Here is a 23,155-nt window from a genome sequence, read left to right on the forward strand (position 1 = left end):
CCTCCACACCCTTCTGTGTGAGCAAGGGCACCTGTGCCTGCTAAGGTTAGACTTGGCTTGGTGGGTGGCTTCTCTAGCCTCAAGGCAGGAACATTGAGGGGGTATAATAACCTCCTGGCCTTCTTGGTATCCATGTGTCACCACCCCCACCCAGAGCCAGTACTGGAACACTGGCCAAACCCTAGAACCCACAAAGTCATATCTGTGACAATGAAATGAATTATCCATCATGTTCTTTTTAATTCTAGGACACGCACAGTGCCTTCCTAATTGGATTTGATTTAAGTGAAGAATCAAAGTAACCTGTTTTCCCTATCATTGTGCTAATGGGCAGTAAGTTCGGGCCTAGGGTCTGCCTGTCAGGCCCAGGATGCCAAACCAAGGACTAGAGCCACCCTTAGACCATGAGAGTGTATGTTTGTGTCCAGACATATCATGGCAGGCCACTCCATGCAGCCCATGGCAAGAGTCTAGAGCTGCTCAGCCTGGAGGTGGGAGCACAGGGACTCTGTGTGTGTGTGTGTGTGTATGTGTGTGTGTGTGTGTGTGTGGTGGGGGAGGGGACTAAGAAAAAGAGACTAGGAGGGACAGGGAGTGCATATGTATATCTTAACCTTGGGGAAGAATTGGACTTTATCTTGAGATGTGGTTCTTCTAAAAATTATTTTAGTGTTGAAATAGACTTTTTTACGTGAAATGATGGTGATTATATTAATATTGTGTTGTCTGAAAGAGTAAATAAAATACTTTTCATCCAATTAATTTTCTTTTACTTATCTGTAAAATCCCAGAAACAAACTTATAGGCATACTATAAGAGTCCAGGGTCTGGACTGGAAATGCTGTCAGTTTGCTCTTTTGTGGAGCAGGGGCACTGTACTTTCTAACATTTGCCAGTTTCTGTGATGTAAATGTTCCCACTATGATCTCAAGCCCCTAAGGTGCTAGCACTAAATGTAGAACTGGAAAGAGGTGCAAACAGTTTGCTATTATGTGTCATCTTTTGAGACTCCAGTACACTTCTGGAACAAGTCCTGTGTCTATCCCTTCCTGGATGAATGACCTTGGGCTGGTCACTTATATCTTCTGAGCCTCAGTTTCCTCATCTTTAAGTTGGGGATGATAACATTTGCTTCTTTGTGAGGTTGAAATGAGAGAGCATGTGACATGCTGGCTGTTCTTTGTACCTAATGGTTGCCCTCATACATATTAGTACAGGAAAGATTATGATTGGCATTTTGTCCCCTAGACCAGTGAATGGCTGAAGTCAGTGTTAAGGCCAGGGCAGAATAATGGTTCCCTTTGGAGATCAGATCCTTGACCCTGCCCATTTGTCTGCCACCTGCCTGGCTGGACATAGGGCTATATGGCAGTTCATCCCAGTATTAAGCCCCCAGGGCTCTGCCATTTTAGGATTACAAAAGAGCCACCTGCCACATTGTTCACCCACAGCCAGGGCCAAGACATCAGTGCCTGGTGGACAGTGGCCAGGCTAAAAAGGCTCTCTATTCTCTGCTATGCCTTGCCTGCCCCAGTCTGGCAACTGAGCCTGGTTGCCCTTCTTAGCCCTGCCTGCAGCTTGGCCTCCACCCTTACTCAGGGTTAGATCCCCCTGTGGCGGGGTGCGGAGGTGGGAATCTGGCTGTGACCCAGCCAACAACAAGCTGAAGCTAATACCTCTTTCTTTTGAAGTTGATTTTTTTTTCCCCATCATGGTCCTGATATTCAGCTTGGCAAATTGCAATTAGTGATCTGCCCGCCTCCTGCTCCAAGTTCCCATGCCAACCGACCTGGGCACACACAATGGCATGGACCCAGCCCCCCAAGACACAAGCCTGAGGATGGATATGGGGCAAGGGGCTGGGGTGGAAATTGGACTCTTTCCACCCAGGGAGCCAGAAGAAAGTCCTGGCATTAGGGGAGGTGGCAGGCTCAGGGAGAGGTGAGGGGCCCAGATGCAACCCACCTGGCATCACTGCCCTAACTGTGCCCTGTGGACTGTGCTTGACTCATGTTTATTTAAATCTTTTTGGTGACTCCTGCAGGTCTTCTCTGGAAGGGCCTCTGTTGGTGGAATGGGAGTGTGTCAAGTGGAAGGGGAAGTTGAGATACCTTTTCAGACACAAAAGGGCAGGGAGCACTGGTCACAGCAGAGAGCATCTTTGGTGGTGTGGAGAACATCTCTGGCTGGTCTCCAGTGAGAGCTCACCTGATGGCACTGCTGAAGAAGTGGTCACGGGAGCAGTGAGGCCTCTCCCCAGATGCCTTCCTTTTCCTGGGTGTAGGGCTGAAAATACAGAGCTATGTGGCCACCTGTCCCTCCTGTACCCTCAAAGAGATCCCTGTACAGTACCTCTTGCTTACCTATTCTCCTGTGTTCTTGTGACACTCTAAGAAGTAGCCCCAGATTATTCCCAGATTGCAGAAGAGGAAGCTGAGACAGGATGGGTTAAAACCATCCTAGTGGGAGGGAGACCTGCTCAGACTTGTGGCTCAGGTGAAGGATTCATGGGGCTTTCCAGGCCTCCAGAAAGTAGAAGGACCTTCTTCACTGCACCCATGGATGGGTGCATGCTGGACATCCAGTGAAAAACTTAAAATAAGCATCTGTCTACCAGGGTATGGGACAGGTGAGGATCATCTGAGCTGGAAGATCTCCATGTGTACCGCTCAGATGAGGCCCAGAAAGTCAGGGATCTGTCCCAGTTACATAACAGCTTGGTGGTGACAGCAGTTTTCCCCTCCTTCCCCGGGCCCCACCTGGCTCCTTCATGCCTTCCTCTTCTGTGGTGTCCAGAAATCCCCATGTTCATAGCAGCTACATCAAGGGCGGGCTCTTCATAGTGAAAAATAGTCTCCCTAGGCTTCTTGGAACTGATGAACTCCCTCAGAGCATTTATAATACACTCCTCTCTCCTCCTCTGCTGTCCGACAGCACATGAGGAGAGCCTAGGCCACTTGGCTGGACTTCAAAGAGAAATCACAGGTGCATTCTGGTTCCTTGCCTCTCTTTCTCCTCTAGAGAACTGAGTAGAGTGGCTGCTGTGGTTTCCTGTGGGTGACAGGGGTTGGGCTGTCCCACCTCCAGTGGATCCTCCTAAGATCTCTCTGTTCTTTCTGTACACAGAATGCAGCACTGGGCCCGCCGCCTAGAGCAGGAGATTGACGGTGTGATGCGGATTTTTGGAGGCGTCCAGCAGCTCCGGGAGGTAAGCCTGGCATTCATGCTTTTCCTTCAGGGACCCTCTTCCAAGTGGGAATGGGGAAAGGGTTCAGAAACAAAGAGTGGAAGATTTGGCATTGCTGAGGTCCTGGCATGGTAGGGCATCACTGGACCCAAAGCAGGAACTCCTATAGTTCACAAGGTAACTGTCCGAGCAGTGACCTGTTGGCTCTGATGACCCTTGTTTCTGGGAGAGTGTTGGGGTTTTTCAGGTTTCCAGGTGGGTGAGCTCTGTGTTTGAGGCAGCACACAGGGAGGGAGCCCAGACCCTTGAGGGGCCAATGAGTATGTGTGGAAGCCCAAGAGACAAACTGTGAAATGAATGGAATGGCCAGGGCAAAGGAGACTGGGTCAACCAGCCTGGGGCCAACCCTCTAGGTACTGTAGCCCTCAAGGAATGGCAAGCCTGCATTTAATGGGACGTGGGATCAAGGTGCAGGAGGGGTGATTGATTAAGCACCAGCAACCACATTCATCCTGGGAGATTATGTTAATGTTTGAAATAGTGATGTGAAGAGCAGGTCATCATTCACCCCCAGAAGGCTGCAAAATGTGTTGCTGTCAGGCTACGGGCTCCTGAGCTGTCACTCTTTATGTGGAAATGCAGAAGCTCAGAGAGCTGAGCTCCTAGAGTGGTGGGGGTGGGATTCCCATGGATTTGTTCCCTGGGGCATGGACCTGGGAGGTCCTGTCCACACCTCAGGGATCTCCTGCCAATAGTTGGCCTGGGAACAGCAGAGAAGACCTAGTTACTGTTCGGGGTTCAGTGGCGAGTCCAGATCCAGTCTTTTATGATTAGATGATCTTGATCAAAGTAGGAGTCAGCAGATGTAACCTCTGGGGGCAGGGACTTGTGGGGGTTGTCCTCAGTCCTTTTCCCATGCTTAACTTCTAGCTGGTACCCAGGAAATGAGAGCAGTGGTGAGTGTGTTGACATCATTCGTGGATGTAGAACTTCTGGCACAAATGTGGCTAATCAGAGGTGGTTAATGAGGGGGTAACATAGCAGGGGGGGTCACCCAGGTCTAGAGGTCTGAGTCAGTAGCTTGCTTGATGTCCTCCCCCAGGGGACAGGTCTCAGAGCCTCCCTCTCCTGGTTCCTGGACTTGTACAGCAGTAGCCCTAACCCATTCTTCCTGTGAACTCTCCATGACTCAGCTGCGCTTGGAAGCCTGCAGAGCTTCCAGAGAAAGCTCTGTAGGAAGCTGTTCCGGAACAGGAGTCAATTTAGGCTCAGGAATAGCACTCAGCACTAACCAGGCTCTAAGTGGGCACTGCCAAATGCTGCTGTGTAGGTTAATGAAGGGATGATGGTTCCCTGGAACGTGCCTCATGCACCTTTCCAAGTTTCATATTAGGATATTAGATGTACCATTTAAGAATCCTCCATGATTTGAATCCTCATCTCAAGGACGTTGTTTGTTTTGTACTCGTGGACAACTTAAATCCTGAATGTTTGTCTATGAGAAATCAGTACACACTTCATGCCTATGTCTTGGATCTATCTGGACCAGTGAGCTTCCTGGATGGAGAGGACCAGAGATGGAATCCTGGCTTGGCATAACTGTTATGTGTCCCTTGTTGATCCTGGACTCTCTCTGATCTTCATTTCTGATCCATGGCAGTGCTGCTAAAACTGACTGGAGAATGAGGTGGTGAGAACGGCAGTGGACAGGCTGGTGCTATTTGTTCCCTTTTCTTGAAATCAAATTTGACTTTCCCTTGTTGATCACTTTCACTCCCAGGATGTGGACCCTTCCTGTCATATGGAACTAGAGTGATTCCAGGGCCTTTCATCTGTTAGCCATGTCTTCCCTCATCCCCCACCTGCCGACAGCAACCAAGTTGTCATGCAGGACAACTTTGGGACTTTGAACTCCTGTTCCAAGGTGCTGCTCCTCCTCTAACTGTGAGCCTGGGGCAGTGTGGAGTTGGACTGGAGCAGGGCTGTGCTTGGTGTGGCAGACAGGAAGGCAAGCAGAGAAGTGCTGACCTAGCGTCCACTCCTCCCTCCAGTCCCTCCACTGCCCACGGCTGCCAGCTCTGTCCTGCTCTAGTTTTTTCTCACCTGCTTCCTCAGCTTCTTACTTCCTGCTGACAGCTCTGGTGCTGCTTCTTGGCACAGGGCACTATGACAAGGTGCATGGGTGGGGGTAGGGACAGGGGCCCAGTGATAGAATTCTAGAAAAAGAGGGCATTCCTGTGGGAATAGGAGGGAGCTGGCAGTAGGCTCCCCCCATTTCCTGGCTCACACCCTACACTGACCCTCACACTATTGCTATTCTTCCAATACACATGGGCCCATGTACCCAGCCCATGCCTGACTCTGACAGGTCAGGAGGATTCTTGGAGCAGAGCCCTGACCAGCTGCTCATGCTGCTGTGGACCCTGGCACCAGTGCTGCCAAGTTGACAGCCTTGGTCCCCCCTGGGGCTGCACCTCTACTGTCCCCTCTGACTGATTCTGAGCTGTCCCCAAACACCTGCAGCTGGGGTGATTTTGGCATCTGAGCCCCCATCTGAGCCTGCCTGTCCCACTCCTAGAGGCTGCCCCACCCCCAATAACTTGGAGCCTTGAGGGCTGACAGCTGCAAAAGAGCAGAAACTGCAGACAGTGGCATTTGGGAGTATTTTCCTTGCCTTGGCATTTTCCTCTTCCCGACCTTACCACAACCCCATGAGGGTATGATTGGGAGCAGTCTGTGGCCCATTTACAAGTTGGAAGCTATGGAAAATCTTGTCAGGGTATGGGGTCAATCTAAAGACCCCATAGAATTTCCTCATTTAACCCTTGGACTAGCATCCAGCCTGAGCTCCTGCTATGAGCTGGTGCTCATGTGCCATCCCCACCCCATGCTTAGCTAGACACCTCTATGCCACTCCTGGGTACCCCAGCCTCACCCCCCAGACCCTCTTCACCGGTTCACTCTTGCCCTGAACAAGCCACAAAAGTGTGGACCCTGAGAAGTCTGCCCTCTCCTTCAGAGCCCCTGGGGCTGAGCAAGCTCTCCCGATCTCCTTCTCCACCCTCCCCCATCAGCACCATATTGTCCCCATCCTGCAGGGAGAGCAGAGAGCATATGCTGGGGCTCAGAGTTCATTTACATAATGAGACTGATCAGGATGAATAATTCATCAGGTACCTGGGGGTACACTGGTAGGATGTGGAGATGGGCAGGTCTCCCATCTCTGAAGCCCAGGTCACTCTGATGGGTGCAGTCAGGGACCTACCTCTGCTTACTGGGTGTCTAGAATACAAGAGGAACAACTCTAGGGACCTTGTGGGAAAGCAAAGCAGGAGAGATTATCATCTATGAGGAAGAACCAGTTGGCTCCTCAACCCTGGGGTAGGTTTCTGACCTGCTGAGATACTTTCTTTTTTCCACCCTTGGAGGGGAGAAGACCCTCTTCCTGGGTTGAGGTAGGGTGAGGAAGAGCTGCCTGTCCAGAACTGGCCAGGGAGCAGAGATCTGGGATGATCCAATCTGGGGATTGCAGACTACCCTCTGGGAAGTCTCAATCCAGGTCTAGACTAATGGGGGCCTTTCCCAGTTCATGTCAACCCTCTGTACCTCACCTGCCAGTCCAAGTAGAAATGGCATATTTCTGTACTCACTTGCCAGGCTGCTTCTGCCCCCATGATGACTTTAGCTCAGCTACATACTGCTGGTTAGTCCCTTGGCCCTATCATACAGTTGGGTAAACCAAGACCCTGGCCACCACCTCCACAGGCCAGGCCTATCCTGGAGCCCTGGCAAGCCAGCCCTGAGTGGTGGTGGTCATGGTGGCAGAAGAGCCATTCTGGGGTAGCATCTCCCCTGGATTGTTGAGCCTGCCTCCATGCAGAGAAGGACCCTAGGGATTGAAGATTCCCAGTTGAGTCTCCTGTTTTCCTCTCCCTCTGCTGTGCTTCTCTGGACATTCAAGCCCCTGGTATCCATGGGCCACTACCTCTACTGGTACATTCCACGAAGGACATTTCTGAACCAGTGACAGTACCATAGTCCTGCCTCTTCTTGTCTGCCCCTGGTCATCGCTGGAGCCCATTTGGTCAGTGCTCGCAGCCACATCTGGGACCTGGCTCCCAGCATGGACCAAAATCTGGCCAAGCCCAGGGATACTATCCTTTGGGGCCCAGGGAGGGAAGACAGAGCCTCTCTGCAGGTTCCTGCTCCTCTTCATCCCCTTTCCCCAGCTCGCACCTCCGCACACTCACACACTGGCTGTGGTAGTGCTGGCTGAGGCTTTGGTCTGTCCCTACTGGGGAGAGTACTCTGGGCATCTGGGTATCCCAGGGAGGTTAGCAGTGCCCAAGAGTGCAGGGAACCTCAGAAACAAAGGGACTGGAGCAGAAACTGAGGTACAGGGAGGTACCAGGGAACAGAAGCAGTCACAGGGCAGCCAGGCAAGGGGGACACAGGTTGTGACCCCAGGCCCCTCAGTTGATCCTTTCGTCAGAGTACTGTGATTCACCTGAGTCCCTGATTGGCAGGCAGCAGGTCCTTGGCCAGGCAGATACCTACCCACACAGGACTGGCATGGGCTGCCCAGCTGATGCGATGAGAGTCAGTTCAGGGGATGGTTAAGGAGTTCCACCCAAGCCCTTTCTAGTTCCTTGCTAGGGCCCCTGCAGTCCAGGAACTGTTGTCATAGGGGCTGTGCACATACTCATCATGCAGCCCCTACCCCTCCATCTAGCCACCTCCTGGGTAGTGCTCTCCTCTCTCCTGGCACAGATGATCAAGATGTGGAATGTGTCGGGTTGGGGCGAGGGGGTGGGCTTGGGTGTGAAATATGCCGCTGGGTAGGGATTGCTGTTGCTTGCCTCCCTAAAAACCCACATATATTATTCTTTAATGGAAAGTTAATTGTCTTATTATTCCCTCCATATGGTCCTCTTCCTCAGCACCCAGCGGGGATGCATGAGGCTAGGGGGGGCTCCTGGGAGGGCGTCTGAACGTGATGAGGCTGCTGCTTGAACATAATTGGGTACAGAGAGACGGATGCATAGGAGCCTGGCCAAGCCCTGCCTGGACCCACTTTCTGTCCCCTCCAGCCAAGCCTGCTCCCCACCTCTTTCTTACCCTGGAGGTGGCCTCTCTAATCCACTGTAACACTGTAAGGTTCAGAATGCTGTCTCCTCTCCCTTCTGAGAACTGTGTGAGGAAACACGGGTTTGGATGGGAAATTGGTTGTTGCCCTCCTGCTACCCCCATTCCCCACTGTCCCTGAACATACATTCTGCATTATGGCTTATCTGCTTTGTGGCTTACAGGAAAAATGTCTTTTTTTTTTTTTTTTTTTATTGAACCCAGGGACACTTAACCACTGAACCACATCCCCAGCCCTTTTTATTTTTTATTTTGAGACAGAGTTTCACTAAGTTGCTGAGGCTGGTGTTGAACTTGCAATCCTCCTGCCTCAGCCTTCCAAATTGCTGGGATTACAGGTGTGCATGCCCCACTAAAATATGTCTATTTTTGAGCTTTTCTAAAGCCATTATCCATGGCAGAAACTCCTGCCTGAGGCCAGCTGGGCTTAGGCCCCGCTACCCTTCCTCACACCCCAGCAGAAGGGGCATGCAGGGAGGTCAGTCGTGGAGGATGGCTGCCCTGGGACACTTCCCCAAGGGGGAATCATGCTGACCACCCCTTCCTTGGTACCAGCCCCATAGAGGCTTCCATACCCCAGTGGCTCCTCTAAAGCTGCTGAGGTTGAGCTGGGTCCTGGTGCCCTCCTCAGCTCCCTGTTCTCCAGCTCAAGCTTCTCTGGCTGCTGCCTGGGAGTGTGAGGGTATCACGTCAGAAAAGCCTCATAGCAGTTGGAGGATATGGTGACTGGAAGGTTCAGAAGGCCTATTGCTGCTGGAGTCTTGGCAGGGGAAGGCTGAGACAGGGAGCCATGGTGGGAGGCTTTTGGGATTCTGGGTAACCTCAGCAGGGAGTTGCTGCCCAGGTCTCTGTGGAATCTATGGGTGTGGAAGGAATGAATCCATGGGAGAGCCTCCCTGGGTGGGATGAGCCAGTGTCACAAGTATGAAGAGAGGAGCCTCTGGCTTCCAGCTTGTACCAAGAGGTCACTGTGAAGGCACATCCAAAGTCAGTTCCAAAGGAATGGAGAACAGAGTGCTTGCTATGTCTTCTGAAGGCAGGGCCTCCATGTGGCCCCAGAGCTAAGGTGAATCTGGAGTTGAACCTAGGACCCATGCCATGAGTAGCAAGCGAATGGTGGAGTGTGATGGAAAGAGTGATGTGACTAGGAATGTCAGGACTGGGCTTTTGCATACTGTGGGACCTGTAGTTGTGGTCCTGCCTCTCTGAGTTTTATTTCCCCCACCTGTGAAATGGGGATATAGGTAGTCCTATCCTCATGGAAAATGTGAGGATCTCAGAGAAGCAGAAACAAGGAATTGCTACAGAGCCACACGAATGTGGGAATGTCTTTGTGCCCCCAAACTAATTGCCTGCCCTACCAGGGATTAGTCATAGTTTTGGAAAATTCAGATGCCCAAGATGTCCTCTCTGGCTCAGCCCAGGAGTTTAAATATTCATCCCTCTTCTCACCTGGCCATGACATCTTTTGGGAACAAAGGCCATCAAGCTGGAGCAGGACTTGAAGAAGTATGGCCTGTGAATCAGCTTCTTTGGTCAGAAATCCAGGAATCCATCTTCAGAGGCACCCCTGAGAAGGAGGTGGCAGAGACAAAGCAAAGGTCCAACACCCATAAGGTCCTAAATTGATTTCTTCATGCAATAAATCAGCAGCTTGTTTCTCAGGCCCTGTGACCAGGAAATGGGGACAAGGACACCTACCTGTGAGCTGTCCTCAGATGTTGACCCTAGGAATAGAAAGGTTGGTGGATCAGAAAGTGGCATGGCTGAGGATCAGAGGTTCTTCAGGATGGTAGTTTGAGGGATCTCTGGAAGGTTCTGTGATTGGGGGTTCCTCATTTTAAGAAGAGACAGTCTCAGGCCGTGAACAGAACCAGTCAGAGCAAACAGCACTACTCTACTTGAAGAATTCTGCTTGGGAACCCTTGACTTCACTGCAGGACCCTTCCCTGAAGTGAAGGCACCTCAGTCCTTTCGTCTTAGCAATTTGGGAGGTTTGTCTATCTGCTGTTCCTAAAGCAAGACCCATACTCCCCCCATACACATGGGAAGAGTCTTATAGTGAACATACAGTCTCTCCTCTGGGGTTCCTAGAGAGTCCATCCTTGCAGCAAAACCACAGGACTCAGTTCCCAAGAGGACCCAACCTTTGCAGCTTGTGGAGGTGGCCAGGGTCTGCTCCCTTCCCGGAGCCTCTGCATCCATTTCTGAAGAGTGATGCGGCTGCTGTCTCCAGAGCCAGGGGCTGGACTGGAGATCTGGGTGGGAGATGGGGGATGGGGATGGAAGACCCAATGGGTTTCTGTGCTGCTGGGGATTGTTGACCTGATCTTCATTCCTCTCCCCTCTTCCACTCCCATCATCCCTGGATCCATGGCAGCCATGGGGACACTTGCCTCAGATTCATGGAGCCCCAAGCACTTGGCAGAGGCAGAGAAGTAATTGGTTTTGACATACCACAGCCGGCCCCAGGGGCAGCATGAACTGCATTTACCACAACCAGACAGGAAATGGAGGCTTAGTGTGGCCTTCCTCTACTTTCTCTGAGTATGGCTGCCTTTTCCTTATGAGCAGAGATTCCAAATTTAGAGAAAGTTACAGAGACACAAACTTTCTATCTTATATCTCTCTCCCAGCCCCGAGACTTGGTGGTTCTTCATGAAGGGGAGCCAGCCTGCTCCATGTAGAGGAGGGAAAATGAGGTAGTAGGTGGATCCTGAGAAGACCCCTGAGGCCCTGTCCTTTGTCTATCCTTGATTTTTCATGATACAAAGAGGCAAATGACTGACCCTCAGGGATTGAGCACCTGGCCTTACCATGCACATCAGGATGAGAGGATGCAGAGTCTAAGGGGAGAAGCAGACTGTGAACACACATGTGCATGCAGTGTGCATGTGTGCATATAGATGCTCCCAAGGCTGGCACTGAGTAGGTGCTCAGCTAGTAACTGCTCCTTGACTGGATAAGAAAAGGGGCAGGCATTTCAGGACTGAGAAGTGAGTAATTAGACCTCTGACTGTCCCACAGGGCCTTGGGCACCATCCGACCTCACATAGGGAAGCTGAGATCAATGCATCAGGGTTGAATCTTGGTGCCAGATACCCTGGAGCTTGTTGCCGTGGAAAAGTGGGCTTATGTGGGATTGTCAAAACTTGGGTGATGTCTTGATTGATTTTTGTGAGGAAATAGAGGAATCCCTGGAGAAGAACTGGGTGTACTGGCTTCCTACAAGGCAGGCTGAATCCAAGGAAACTGGGCTGTTCCCAGAGTCACTTGAAGGCTTGGCTAAGGTTTGTAGCTCTGGGCAAGGGAGCAAGGAGCCTTTCTTAGGGATTTGAGCTTCCCATCTATCCTTGTGTCCCCTTCTCCCTTATTCTTACTGTACTTTTTACTCTAGATCCACTAGTTACTCTCCTTACTTATCATCTCCTCCAGACCTCACCCCGGCTTTAAGCCCAGACCATAGCTTTCCTCCTCCAGGAAGCCATCCACACCAATTCTAAAGCCAGGAGACTCCCCTGTCAACTTTTGCATCATTCTGGAACTCATCAGCTGCCAGAAGTCTCTGACTGGCCTAACCTAGTGATCCTGCCATATGGGTTATAGAGTCTGTGACCAGAGGGCAGGGTCATGTCTGGGCTTTCCAGGAATTCATGGGGAATCAGCTTGCCCATGGCTCACTAAAGACATAGTTCCTGACAAGCTGAGGCTTTTGTGACCATTGTGTGTGGAAGAGTATGAGAAATGCTGATGGAGAATGTGAGCACACCTACGTGTACAAGTAGAAGAGAGCATGTGAACCTGGGCATAGGTACTGCAAATGGGAGCATGAACAGGTGAGCATTTGTGTGACCATAGACAGGAGTCACATCTGCATGTGTGCCCCACATGAGGGTGTGACCAGGCAAGTGTGTACATATGTGTGCCTGTGGATGCGCCTGTGGTTCTGAGTGCTGCCTGTGCATAGGGTAGGATGGGACTGGGAGAGGCAGGTGCTGAGAGCAATGTATCACCTGAGCAGGCGAGAACTACTTAGCTGATTAATTAGTAAAGCTGAGAAGAGCACAAATACACACACACACATACACTATTTCTCCATGCCTGGTGAGCATCCCCCCAATTCACTGCCTGACAATGTACTCAGTCACCCTGTAGCGGGGAGGATGCTAGTCAGTTGTGTGTCTGAGTCCTGAGATGGGAGTGGACAAAGTGACCCCACTGTGGAGGCCTGCTGTCACAGGCCTTGTGCAGGATAGTTCTTATTATTCCCAATTTAGTGGTCATAGAGGTTGGGTGGTGTGGCTGTCCAAGAATTTGTCCCTATTTCATAGAGGAGCTGTGACTCCTAAGGAGGCACTGACCAAGAGCCATATTTCCAGGTTCTGGTCCTCCTGGTACAGGGGGCACCCTTCTCAATCTGTGGGCACGGTCAGACTCTTCTCAGGTAGGCTTTGGCAGCCCATACTGCCCTTTGCTGAGATTCGCCAAAGAGTTAACCTTCTGAAGATAGGGGGGCAGCCAGGTGCCTGCCAGCTTAGAGCAGATCTAGAGTCTCAAGGAGGTGTCTTCTACAGTGAAGGACAAGCTTATAACCCCCAAGAACTTATCACCAGCCATTTTCCTCCTCATGCCCTGCATGAGGGACCCGATCCTCCAGAAGCCTGTATAATACCTCCCCTCTCATATCTCTGGAAAGTGAGGGTCCCTTTCTCCCCAGGTCCTGAAGCCCTGTGGATCACTGTAATTGGAGCTTCTCCTTCTCTGTACCTTCATTCAAGCACAACTCTCAAGGGATTCTCTCAATCCTGTCCCTGAGTCCTAGAGTCTGGGGTCTATGTTGACTCCTGACAGACAGGCCTGCCACCCTCTCACATTGCCCCTCAAAGACCCCTGGCCCTGCCACCGCACTGCATCTCCATGCAGGGAGACCCGAAAGCTTGGTCAAGTGGCAGCTACTTGCCTCTTGATCAGGTGTTGACAGAGGAGCTGTCATTATGCTCCATCTATAGGCATGAAATAAATTGGTGTGCAGTGAATTTATTCTTTTTAAAGAGGGACTTTCACACTGGGGAAAACTTTTTAAAAGAACATTTATATAAAAAGCAATTACCGTGCCAGTAATTTTTATGTATTCTACCCCTTTCATTGCTGCCTTTGTGTTTGAATGTGACCACCTCCCAGGGGGCCTTTGCAGCCTGGCTCAGCGGCTCCCAGCCTCCCAGCCTCCCAGCCACAGCTTCCTGCCTGCTTGAGCAGCCTCCTCCTCCAGGAAGGATCAGGGCGTAGGGCCCAGGCCCAGCAGGGATGTAGAATTCCAAGGGCATGGCTGAGCGGATTTGTGTTTCAAACTTGGGTGCTTTGGAAAAATCCTGTGTGCAGTCTGTGCCGAGGTTGCTCCAGTCCTAGTCCCAACCCTGGCGCATCCTTTCTAGGTCCTTCTTGGCAGCAGCTGAGCACTTAAAGGCCCTCCTTCCCAGCAGCCTCACAGCCCAGTTCAAAAAGGGAGGAGGCAGTGATGTGGGAGCAGGTATTTTCCCTCCCAAGGAGCCACTAAAGGAGCCACTAACGGGCACCCTGCTTCCCCAGCCATTATTGCTCTCACACTTGATGCATTATGTAAATTGTCTCCACTGTTAAGTGGTGGAGGAACTGCTCAGGGGGAACAAGGCAGCAAGGTCTAGAGCCTTCTGGTGGGGAGGCAGGAGTCAGGCCCTGAAAACTCACTGCTCTGTATCAAGGAAGATCTGATAGCCTCCACCCTCAGACTAGGACCTCTGGGGCTTGTATGCTGTCTGTTTGCCCCTCATATACCAGCTTTTTGAAGGCAATAGCTATACCCCCACAACAGATGGGGGCTCCCCAAAGGCTGCCTCATCAGATTGGGGCTTTGCCTCCCACCTCAGACTACTCCACACTTGCCCACCAAGCCTCCTTAGAAACCGTTGGCAGGGTTAGAAAAGGTCATGTCAACAAGGCTGGGTGACCTGCTGCCAACCTGGATCCCTTCCAAAGTGAATGTCTGGTGAACATGGAATCTGGAAAGGTGGATATTTGGGGCAACCCCACATTCCTGGGGCATCAGCCGACTTTTGAGTCCCTGGAGGACAGTAGTCTCACAGAGGCATGTGAGAGCATGAAAGTCCCCAGGCCTGGTCAAGACCTTGTTAGTGATGGGACCCACCTGGCTTTTGTTTTTGAGACATATGATTTCCTGGGGGAACAGAGTCTGCCTAGCAGGTTTGGATCCAGCATCTCGCTCTTCAAGGAGCCAAGCACTCAGCATTTTCCAAACTTTCCTGGGCCCCTTTCATGTGAGTTTAAACTTGCAATGAAGCCTGCCAGTGCAGGTTACCCACTGTGGGATTGAGGGACCCCCTTGTCCCCATATCCATTCTGCCTCTTGGATAGGTGGCCACTAAGTCAAAGGGGTCATGGGTTTGTGGGTTTACTGGAAATTACATAGTCAGGATTCCAGGAAGGGTGTGAGAATTGGCAAAAACATTTGTAGCTACTCAACCTTCTTCCTGGACAGTCACTCATCTTCCTGGTTCCTTCCAAGGCAGGTCTGCCTGTGTGTCCAGGTGAGATGGACCATCTGACCCAGGCACAGGTTTCAACTGTGATTGTGCTACACAGTGCATCTGTACATTGTAGAGGACTTGGAGCGTCTTCCTCCTCACTTGACACTGTTCCCTTCCCCCTGGGACTGGTGGCATTATCTCTTGGACCCCTGTGACTACTGTCTTTCAACTTGCTTTCTGATTACTTCCAACTTTTGAGAAATGTTGGGGAGGGACCCCAGACCAGGGATCACAAACACCATATCGATGAAGGAGCCTAGTCTATACAGACAGCAGACCAGGGAATTGAAACCTCAAGCTGTCTTCACTTATAGTTGGAGTAAAACCAAGATGGTGAGGTCAGCTGCTGTCCTTCAGTGGCCCCTATCCTGATGCCTGAGGCTAGGGTCAAAGTAGTTAGTACTCTGTCCCTGACTCATCTGCCTACAGTATTCTCTCTTCTTTCTTCCTCCCTCCCTGTTTCCCTCTCCCCCACCCTTTTCCTTTTATTTCTAAATGGATTTTTAAATTTAGGGGTTTTAATCCACATTACTCAGGCACCTGGTTTAAAGTAAGTCTTTACCAGGCAAGTTGTGTTAGGGGCACAGCAGCCCCTCCTCTGCATTGCCAATTCCCCAGAGGCTGGCACTTCTAATCTCAGAGCTCCATATCTTGAAATGACATACTTATGTTGCTACTGCATGGTTGTTCAGTTTTAGGCATTATCTTCCAGCATCCCACCGTGGGAGAAGAGGACTTCACTCCTCCCCACCTGCTCCACAGCCCCATCCCTGGCCCTCTAATATCATCACACTGTGATATGGTTAAGTCAGGACTCACTGATGACCTTGTCCTGATCCAGCAAATGCTATTCAGAACTGTGCCTCATAATATACACACTATTTTTTAGTTGTTTTCTCTAGGTTATAATTGTCTGGGTTTTGTTTGAGAGTTTGCTTAATTTTCTATGAACTTCTACCTGCAAACTCCCCCCATCTTATCTACCCTCTTCTCCTGCATTCAGATGCATCCAGGTCCCTATTCACCATCTGAGGAAGTTTTGCCTGGAGCCTCCTAACTTGATCCAGTAACGATTGGCTGCTCTCCCAGCCCGAAACTCAGATGTGTCCCTGGGATTTCCTTCACCTCTCTCTGGAATGAGTCCCCTTTCCTGATCCTGTGGCCTTTTCTTCCTTGGTTTCTGATTTTTCCTTTTGGCACAGAACATTTTCAGTTGACTTCCTGAGAAAGGTATATGGGAGTCAGACTTTTTTTCTTTTTTGGCACTGGAGATTGAAACCAGGGTGCTTTACCACTGAGCCATATTCCCAGACCATTTTTGTTTTGAGACAGGACCTTGCTAAGTTGCTGAGTCTGTCTTTGAACTTTTGATCCTCCTGCCTCAGCCTCCATAGCTGCTGGGATTACAGACATGTGCCACTGCACCTGGAGAGCCAGACTTTTGAGACTCACGTCTCAGAAAACCTTCCTGCTTCCCCACACTTGATAGAAATTTCAGATGGGTTAGAAGTCCAGGCTGGAAACCATTTGCCTCAGATTTTCTTTCTTTTCTTTTTTTACTTTCTTTTCTACCCCACACCCAGCCCCCACCACCCCCACCTTCCCCCCATACGAGGGATTGAATCCAAGGGTGCCGTAACAATGGTAATGGACTTTATTCAGTGGTAAAGAACTGCATCCCAAGTCTATTTTTCTTTCTTTCTTTCTTTCTTTCTTTCTTTTTTTTTTTTTTTTTTTTTTGAGTTAGGGTATCTCTGAGTTGCTGAGAGCCTTGCTGATTGCTGAGGCTGATCCTGCACTTGTGATCCTCCTGCCTTAGCCTCCCAAATTGCTGAAATTATATGTGTGTGCCACCATACCTGCCTGCCTCGATTTTCTAAGGCAGCAGCACTCCATTTCTTCTATCCTCCTAAGCTAAGGAGAGGTCCAACCAGAAAAATTGTAGAGGAGGAAAAGTTTATTTGGGAGCTCAAGGTTTCAGAGGTATCAGTCCATAGATAGTCAGCTCCATTCCTCAGCACTCAAGGTGAGGCAGGACATCATGGCAGAACAGTATGGCAGAGGGAAGCAGCTCACATGATGATCAGAAAGTAGAGAGAGATTCTACTCGCCAGATACAAAATATATACCCCAACATTATGTCCCCAATGACCCACCTCATTCAGTCACACCCAACCTGCCTTCAGCTACCACCCAGTTAATCCCCATCAGGGGATTAATTCACTGATTGGGTTAAGGCTCTCATAACCCAATCATCCTCCTCTAAACCTTCTTACATTGTCTCACACATGAACTTTTGAGGGACACCTTTCATCCAAACCATAACAGATCCCAAGGCATTCTGATTCCCAATCCCTTACACATGACCTGGGTGTTTTTGTTTGTTCATTTCGTTTTAATCAAAAACTCGTAAAAATTTTTCCCTCTGCTCAATGTTCAAAAATTTCACACTGCCTGGCGCAGTAGTGCATACCTATAATCCCAGCAGCTCAGGAGGCTGAGGCAGGAGGATCGTAAGTTCAAAGCCAACCTCAGCAAAAGCAAAGCACTAAGCAACTCAGTGAGACCCTGTCTGTAAGTAAAATACAAAATAAGGCTGGAGATGTAGCTCAGTGGTCAAGTGCCCCTGAGTTCAATCCCCAGTACAAAAAAAAAAAAAATGCACACTGATTTACCTCAGGGGCGTATATTTTCATTTTTTACCAGTCAGTAGGCACTTCAAAGCTAGATAATCTTGTGTCTGTCAGTTCTGGGGAGACTTCTTGAATGATTTCTTTGTTTTATCCCTTCTCTTTTCTCTGTCCTCTTTCTAGAATCCTTAACTCAGACCTCTCTCCTTCTCTCTCCCCTCTTCCTTTCTAATTTTTCATAGCCTTATTGTTAGATTTCTCAATTTTATCTTCCAATCTTTCTATCAGACTTTGCATTTTACCATGGCATTTTAAATTTCCAGCATCTCTTTTTGCACCATTTAAAAAAATTTTTTTAATATATTTTAATTTATTCTAATTAGTTATACATGACAGTAGAATGCATTTTGACATATCATACATAAATGGAGTATAACTTCTCATTCATCTGGTTGTACATGATGTAGAGTTACACAGGTCATGTAATCATATATGCACATAGAGTAATAATGTCCAATTCATTCTACTATCATTCCTACCCAATGCCCCCTCCCCATTTTCACTCCCCTCTGTCTAGTCCAAAATACCTCCATTCCTTTTTGCACCATTTTGAAAATAGCATCTTTTTGTTTCATTAACTCTTTGAGGACAATAATACATTATTTTTATAAAAACTTTTTATTTTTAATTTTAGACTTATAGAGAAATTCCCTAACCCTTTACTGTTTCCTCAAAGTTATCACCTTGAAGAACCATAGTACAAATATCATAAGAAACTGACTTGAGTGCAACCTTACTTGGATTTTACCAGTTTTTGCACTCTTTTCCTTTATGCTACTCCAGGATCAAAAATAGTGAACTCCATTGCATGTATTTGTCATCTCTATTTAGATTTCTCTAAATTGTGAAAGTTTCTACATCTTTCCTTGTCTTTCGTGACTTTGACACCTTTTTAAAAGTGCTGGCCAGTGATTTTGTTTAACGTTCCCCAGTTTGGGTTTTTCTGATGTTTTCCTGTGAGTAGATTGAGATTATGCATTCTTAGGAAGAACACTATAGACCTGATGTGTTCTTCTCAGAGTTAGGGTGTTAATATGTCTTGGTGTTGGTGATGTTCACCTTGATCACTTGGTGAAGGTAGTGTCTGCTTGGTTCCTCCATTATAAAGTTGCTATTTTTCCATTTGTAATAAATTTCTGGTGGGAGATACTTTGAGGCTGTGCAAATATCTTATTTATCCTCAAACTTTTGCCCATCAATTTTAGCATCCCTTGGTGGAGCTTGCCTGTGATAGTTATCACTGGAGTATTGAAATTTTTTTTTCTCTTTCTCTCATTCTCTCATTTGTTAACTGCAATTCTTCTGTTATGAAAACTCCCTGCTTCTAATTTATTTTTCCAATTATTTATATCAGTGTAGACTCATGACTGCTTATTGTGTTCTAGAGGTATAATTCAATAGTATCATTATTAGTTGTGTTGCTCCAACTCCAGCTATTGGGAACTCTTTCAGGCTGGTTCCTGTGCCCTTCTGAAATGGTTTTTTGGCCTTTCTTTTACTTGCTGTTACTACAAGATATTCCAAGCTCATCTTATATTTTCCCTGTCCCATTCCTGGAATTAGCTACTTTTCCAAAGAGTTCTGATTTCATTGAAGAATATTTATAAATCAAGATCTGGGGACTGAGTGTGCTCACTGATACTGGGTGTTACTGCCTTTGGGCCCTTTCAGGATCAGGAGTAGGAGATATATGTACATATACTATCCCACATATGTACAATATCCATAATCACATCCTCATCTATCCTTTTGTATATATTTTCAAACCAAAAATTTATACTGATGCTTCCATTTCCAATCCAGTACCCTGGGGCTCATTCAAGTCTTCCTCCTTTCCTGTTGTTGATTTCCTTCTCCAACAATGAGAACCCAGTTCTCATTATCTACAAAGATGTCCTTGTTAGCTCAACCATAGTGTGCACACTTTATGGCATATTTTACATGTTCTTCCTGAGCAGACCAGCTTCTGTCAAGTTCTTTTTGTTTGTTTGTTGTGGCCTCTGGCTCTGAGGTGCCTGTCTCCCCCAGTATTTGGGGCTCCACATGCTCTGTACATCTTTAAGTAGACAGAGAAGACCATGTGATAGGAGCTGATGCATGAGATTAACATAATCCTCTGGGCCTCTAGTCAAAACACCACTGAAGAATAGGGCCCTGAGTGTGTGGAGACTCATGCATGGATCATGGGGTTTATTGTGTTATCTGGCCAAGTTGCATTTCTGGGCTGTAGGTTCCCCAGAGAAGGTTCTCCCACTTTTCCACTTGAGGTTCCAGGACTTAGTCTAGGAGCTCCCCACCATTAACCCACTGCTGGCAGAAGTGACCCTTCCAGAGCCTGCTGAGTCAGTCACTGTGGTCCATCTACTTCTAGCTTCCAAAAGGTTGTTTCTGGTGCCTCCTCCCCATTCTCATCTCTCTGAGTTTTAGCCATTTTGAGTACCCTTTCCTTTCATTTCAGGGAGTTTGGGGAAGAGCAGAAGTTCCCAGACACCAGTTCTTTTCACTGCTCTTGTAGCAGCATAGCCCTTGCAGTGTGGTTAAGTGAAACCTGTAAATGAATGGACAAGAAGTTCTGTAGCTGTCTGGTCTTCTGATTTCCCTCACACTGAATCTCCCCACTACCCTGAACCTCTACTTAAGCCCAGTGGCTGCAGGACTACCCAAGGCTCTGGGAAACACAATTGGAGAACGATTGCCCTGTGCCTGGGAACATGTTGGACAGAGGGCTTGGTGTAGAGTTAGCAGCAGGGAACCTCTGTGAACAAAGGAAGGAGTTGGAGAGTGTGTCAAGAGGCCAACCTCACAGACATACTTGAGCCTGATTCAGGCACCCCTCATCCTGAGTCTCAGGTTCCCCACCTGAACATAGAAATCCCTTGCAGATCTGGTGTACAGTCAGCAGTGGGGAAGAGCTTTGCTGATAAAGCAAGTTCTGACTTGGTTGACAGCATACCAGCTATTCCCTAAGTTGCTCTCCTGCCCAACACCTCTGTGCCCATAATCCAGCACGTAGCCCTATCCAGTACTCTCATGGTCAGAGCAGAGCACTACCCTGAGCCTGGCCGGTGACTGAGGGCAGAACAGCTCCGAAAGCCTCAACTGGTTCTAAATGAGCTGGGGCAGGCCCTGTCTTCAGTGTAGTTCCAGGTTTCTGAGCCTCCCCAGAGCCATGCCCTAATGATTCTGCCCACCCCCCACGGGGTACCTTTTCTGGTCCCCATTTTCATCTATTGAAATAGAGCTGTTTCCTAAGCTGAAAGAGCCAGGACTTGAAGACAGTCAGACCAAAACAAGCCCCTCAAATATCAGGTGACCCAGGCATCAGTTTCCTCATCTGGAATTGGGAAGTATTGTTTCTGCTTTCAGGGTTGTGTTGAGATGATGAAGGATGAGAAGTTGCTGCTGGTGACAGAATCAAGCCCTATATGTGTTGAGGAAGTGACAGAGGCTACAGAGGCAAGAACTGGATCAGGAGCTAAAGGCTGGAACTGTAGGCAAGGCCTGGGCCTGGGGACACAGCTGGACTGAAGCTCTAGGGGCCCAGGGATGACTTGGAGCCATGGTCAAGGGTTCCAGGAACTGAAGGGAAGGAGACCCATCACGCTAAGGATAGGGCTAGCAGGATAGAGGAGGTTGCAGGCTGTTTTGGAATGACTTTTTGCAGGCAGCTGCTATTACAAAAAAGAAAAAAATAAAGATATTTAATAGGAAAGGAGATCTTGGTTCCAACTTCCTTGATGGTATTTTGAGAGGCTAGGTGAGCTGGACCACCTGCCATAGCCTCATTTATTATTTTATGTCCTGGCTTCATTCAGCAAGGATTGGCGTAGGGGCCAAGGGCACTTGAGAATTCTAAAGAGACAGTGATGTTCTTGGGGAGGCCACAGGAGTATCATGGAGGGTGTAGGGCAGTTTACTGTGCCTCCTCTGATCTCTGCAGAGTGGATGTAGGTACCTGATCTTCCCTTCCCTGTTTTTGAGTTTTCTCTTATAATATACACCATGCTCTACACTACTAGTTTGGGGCAGTTAGGCACAGAAGAATGGAAGGTGGACAAAGGCTGAGGGGAGGGGCTAAGTGAGGAGAGGCAAAGAGTAAGGAGCCAGGCCTAGGAGGGCAGCAAGGGATTCAGGTGAGTCCTGAGCAGGAATGCAAGTGGGGAACTGTCCCTCAGATCCCCTTGGCCAATATCGGGGGAAACTGAGGCCCACCCAGTGAGGCCTGGGACAGACTCAGCCACACAGCAAGCTTCAGCCAGATCATAGGATCCAGATCCTATCCCAGGCCAGTGGGTGAAAATTGTCAAGTCACAATGTCATTTTGGTTGCAGTGGATAAGACACATCTGTGCGACAGATACACTCAACCTAGAAGGGAGTTGACCCATCCTTTGAATGTGAGCCCCTTCTTCCTCCCAACCCCAGCTCTTGCCTCTCATTCTGTCAGCTTTGTTTTTTGGAAGTCAACCATGAAGACTTAGGTTCAGTGCTAGTCGAAACCAGCAATCTCCTTTTTGCAGAGACCAAGCCCCTCACATTCACACACAGCCCTTCTCTATCATTCCCAGCCTTGGGCAAATGACTCCACCTCCCTGCGCCTCGGTTTCTTCATGTATAAAGCAGGACTAATACTCCCTGTCCTGCCCTCCTGAAATGTTACAAGGTTTAAAGGACACATACATTCCATTCCATGGGCTGCAAACCAAAGGAGTCCTGGACAGTGGCTAATAGACACCCTTCTCCGAGGGTCAGAAATGGACATTGTTTGGCACTGGGGACAGGCCTGGATGGATGGGGCAGAGTGTGGAGAGGAGTGGGGCATGCAGACCCAAGTGTCTGTTTTGCTGATTGCTCCTTTTGCTTTCAAGGAGATTAAACTATTTTTAGTCTGCGCTACTGCTGGTGAGACAGACGTCGGAGGAAGCCTTTCCATCGCCGAGATTTTCTGGAAGCTGCCAAGTGTGGTCTTCAGCTCAATTCGGGGAGCCTCCCAGAGTGGGCGGGAGGGACGTCACCATCTGGGGGCTGTGGGGACGGGCTGGTGTGTGGTTGCTTCCCTAGGTCCTTGCTGCGCTGCTTTTCCTGAACCGTGTGGTCCTGGCCTGCGGAAAGCAGTAATCTGATGCGCCCGATGTTTGTAACGCTGTGTTTAAAAAAAGTAATTTATTTTCTAATTATTCCTTGTCTTGCATAACCGTGGATTGCCAAAGTGTCGCTATTTAAAATATTTATCTCTCCACGCCGCAGGAGCAGCTCTGGAGCGTGGAGGGGGAAAAAATAAAAGTCCACGTGCCGGTCGTAGGCATATTACTTTGACTCGTCCTGGTGGCTTTGACGTCTCCCTGTAAATACATTTATTTTTCATTAGGACGTTTCTGAGCTTGTGGCCCCCAGAGAGCAGAGTGATTATGCTGTTCATCTGCAAAAGATGCAGTAGTAGTAGGGGTGCTTGAGGAATGAGCTCCACTGAGCACATCCTATGCTCATCTGGGCAAGGTTCTGACGGTGTGACTCCTATGCGTGCACAGGAGCCTGTGTGATGCAGGGCTGCAC

At 49.0% G+C, this 23,155-nt stretch overlaps 1 protein-coding gene across 10 annotated transcripts in view; it reads left to right on the top strand.

The window, feature by feature from the left end:
* The window catches only part of Cacna2d2 (calcium voltage-gated channel auxiliary subunit alpha2delta 2), a 135,135-nt gene that overhangs the window by 24,612 nt on the left and 87,368 nt on the right, over positions 1 to 23,155 (top strand). For all 10 annotated transcript variants that reach the window (XM_047564171.1, XM_047564176.1, XM_047564173.1 and 7 more), the window contains exon 2: positions 3,127 to 3,208. In XM_047564171.1, the coding sequence (XP_047420127.1) occupies positions 3,127 to 3,208 (82 nt within the window). The remainder of the gene's footprint in view (positions 1 to 3,126; positions 3,209 to 23,155) is intronic.

Source organism: Sciurus carolinensis, chromosome 9 (genome assembly GCF_902686445.1).
Source record: "Sciurus carolinensis chromosome 9, mSciCar1.2, whole genome shotgun sequence".
In the NCBI taxonomy this organism is placed as follows: domain Eukaryota; kingdom Metazoa; phylum Chordata; class Mammalia; order Rodentia; family Sciuridae; genus Sciurus; species Sciurus carolinensis.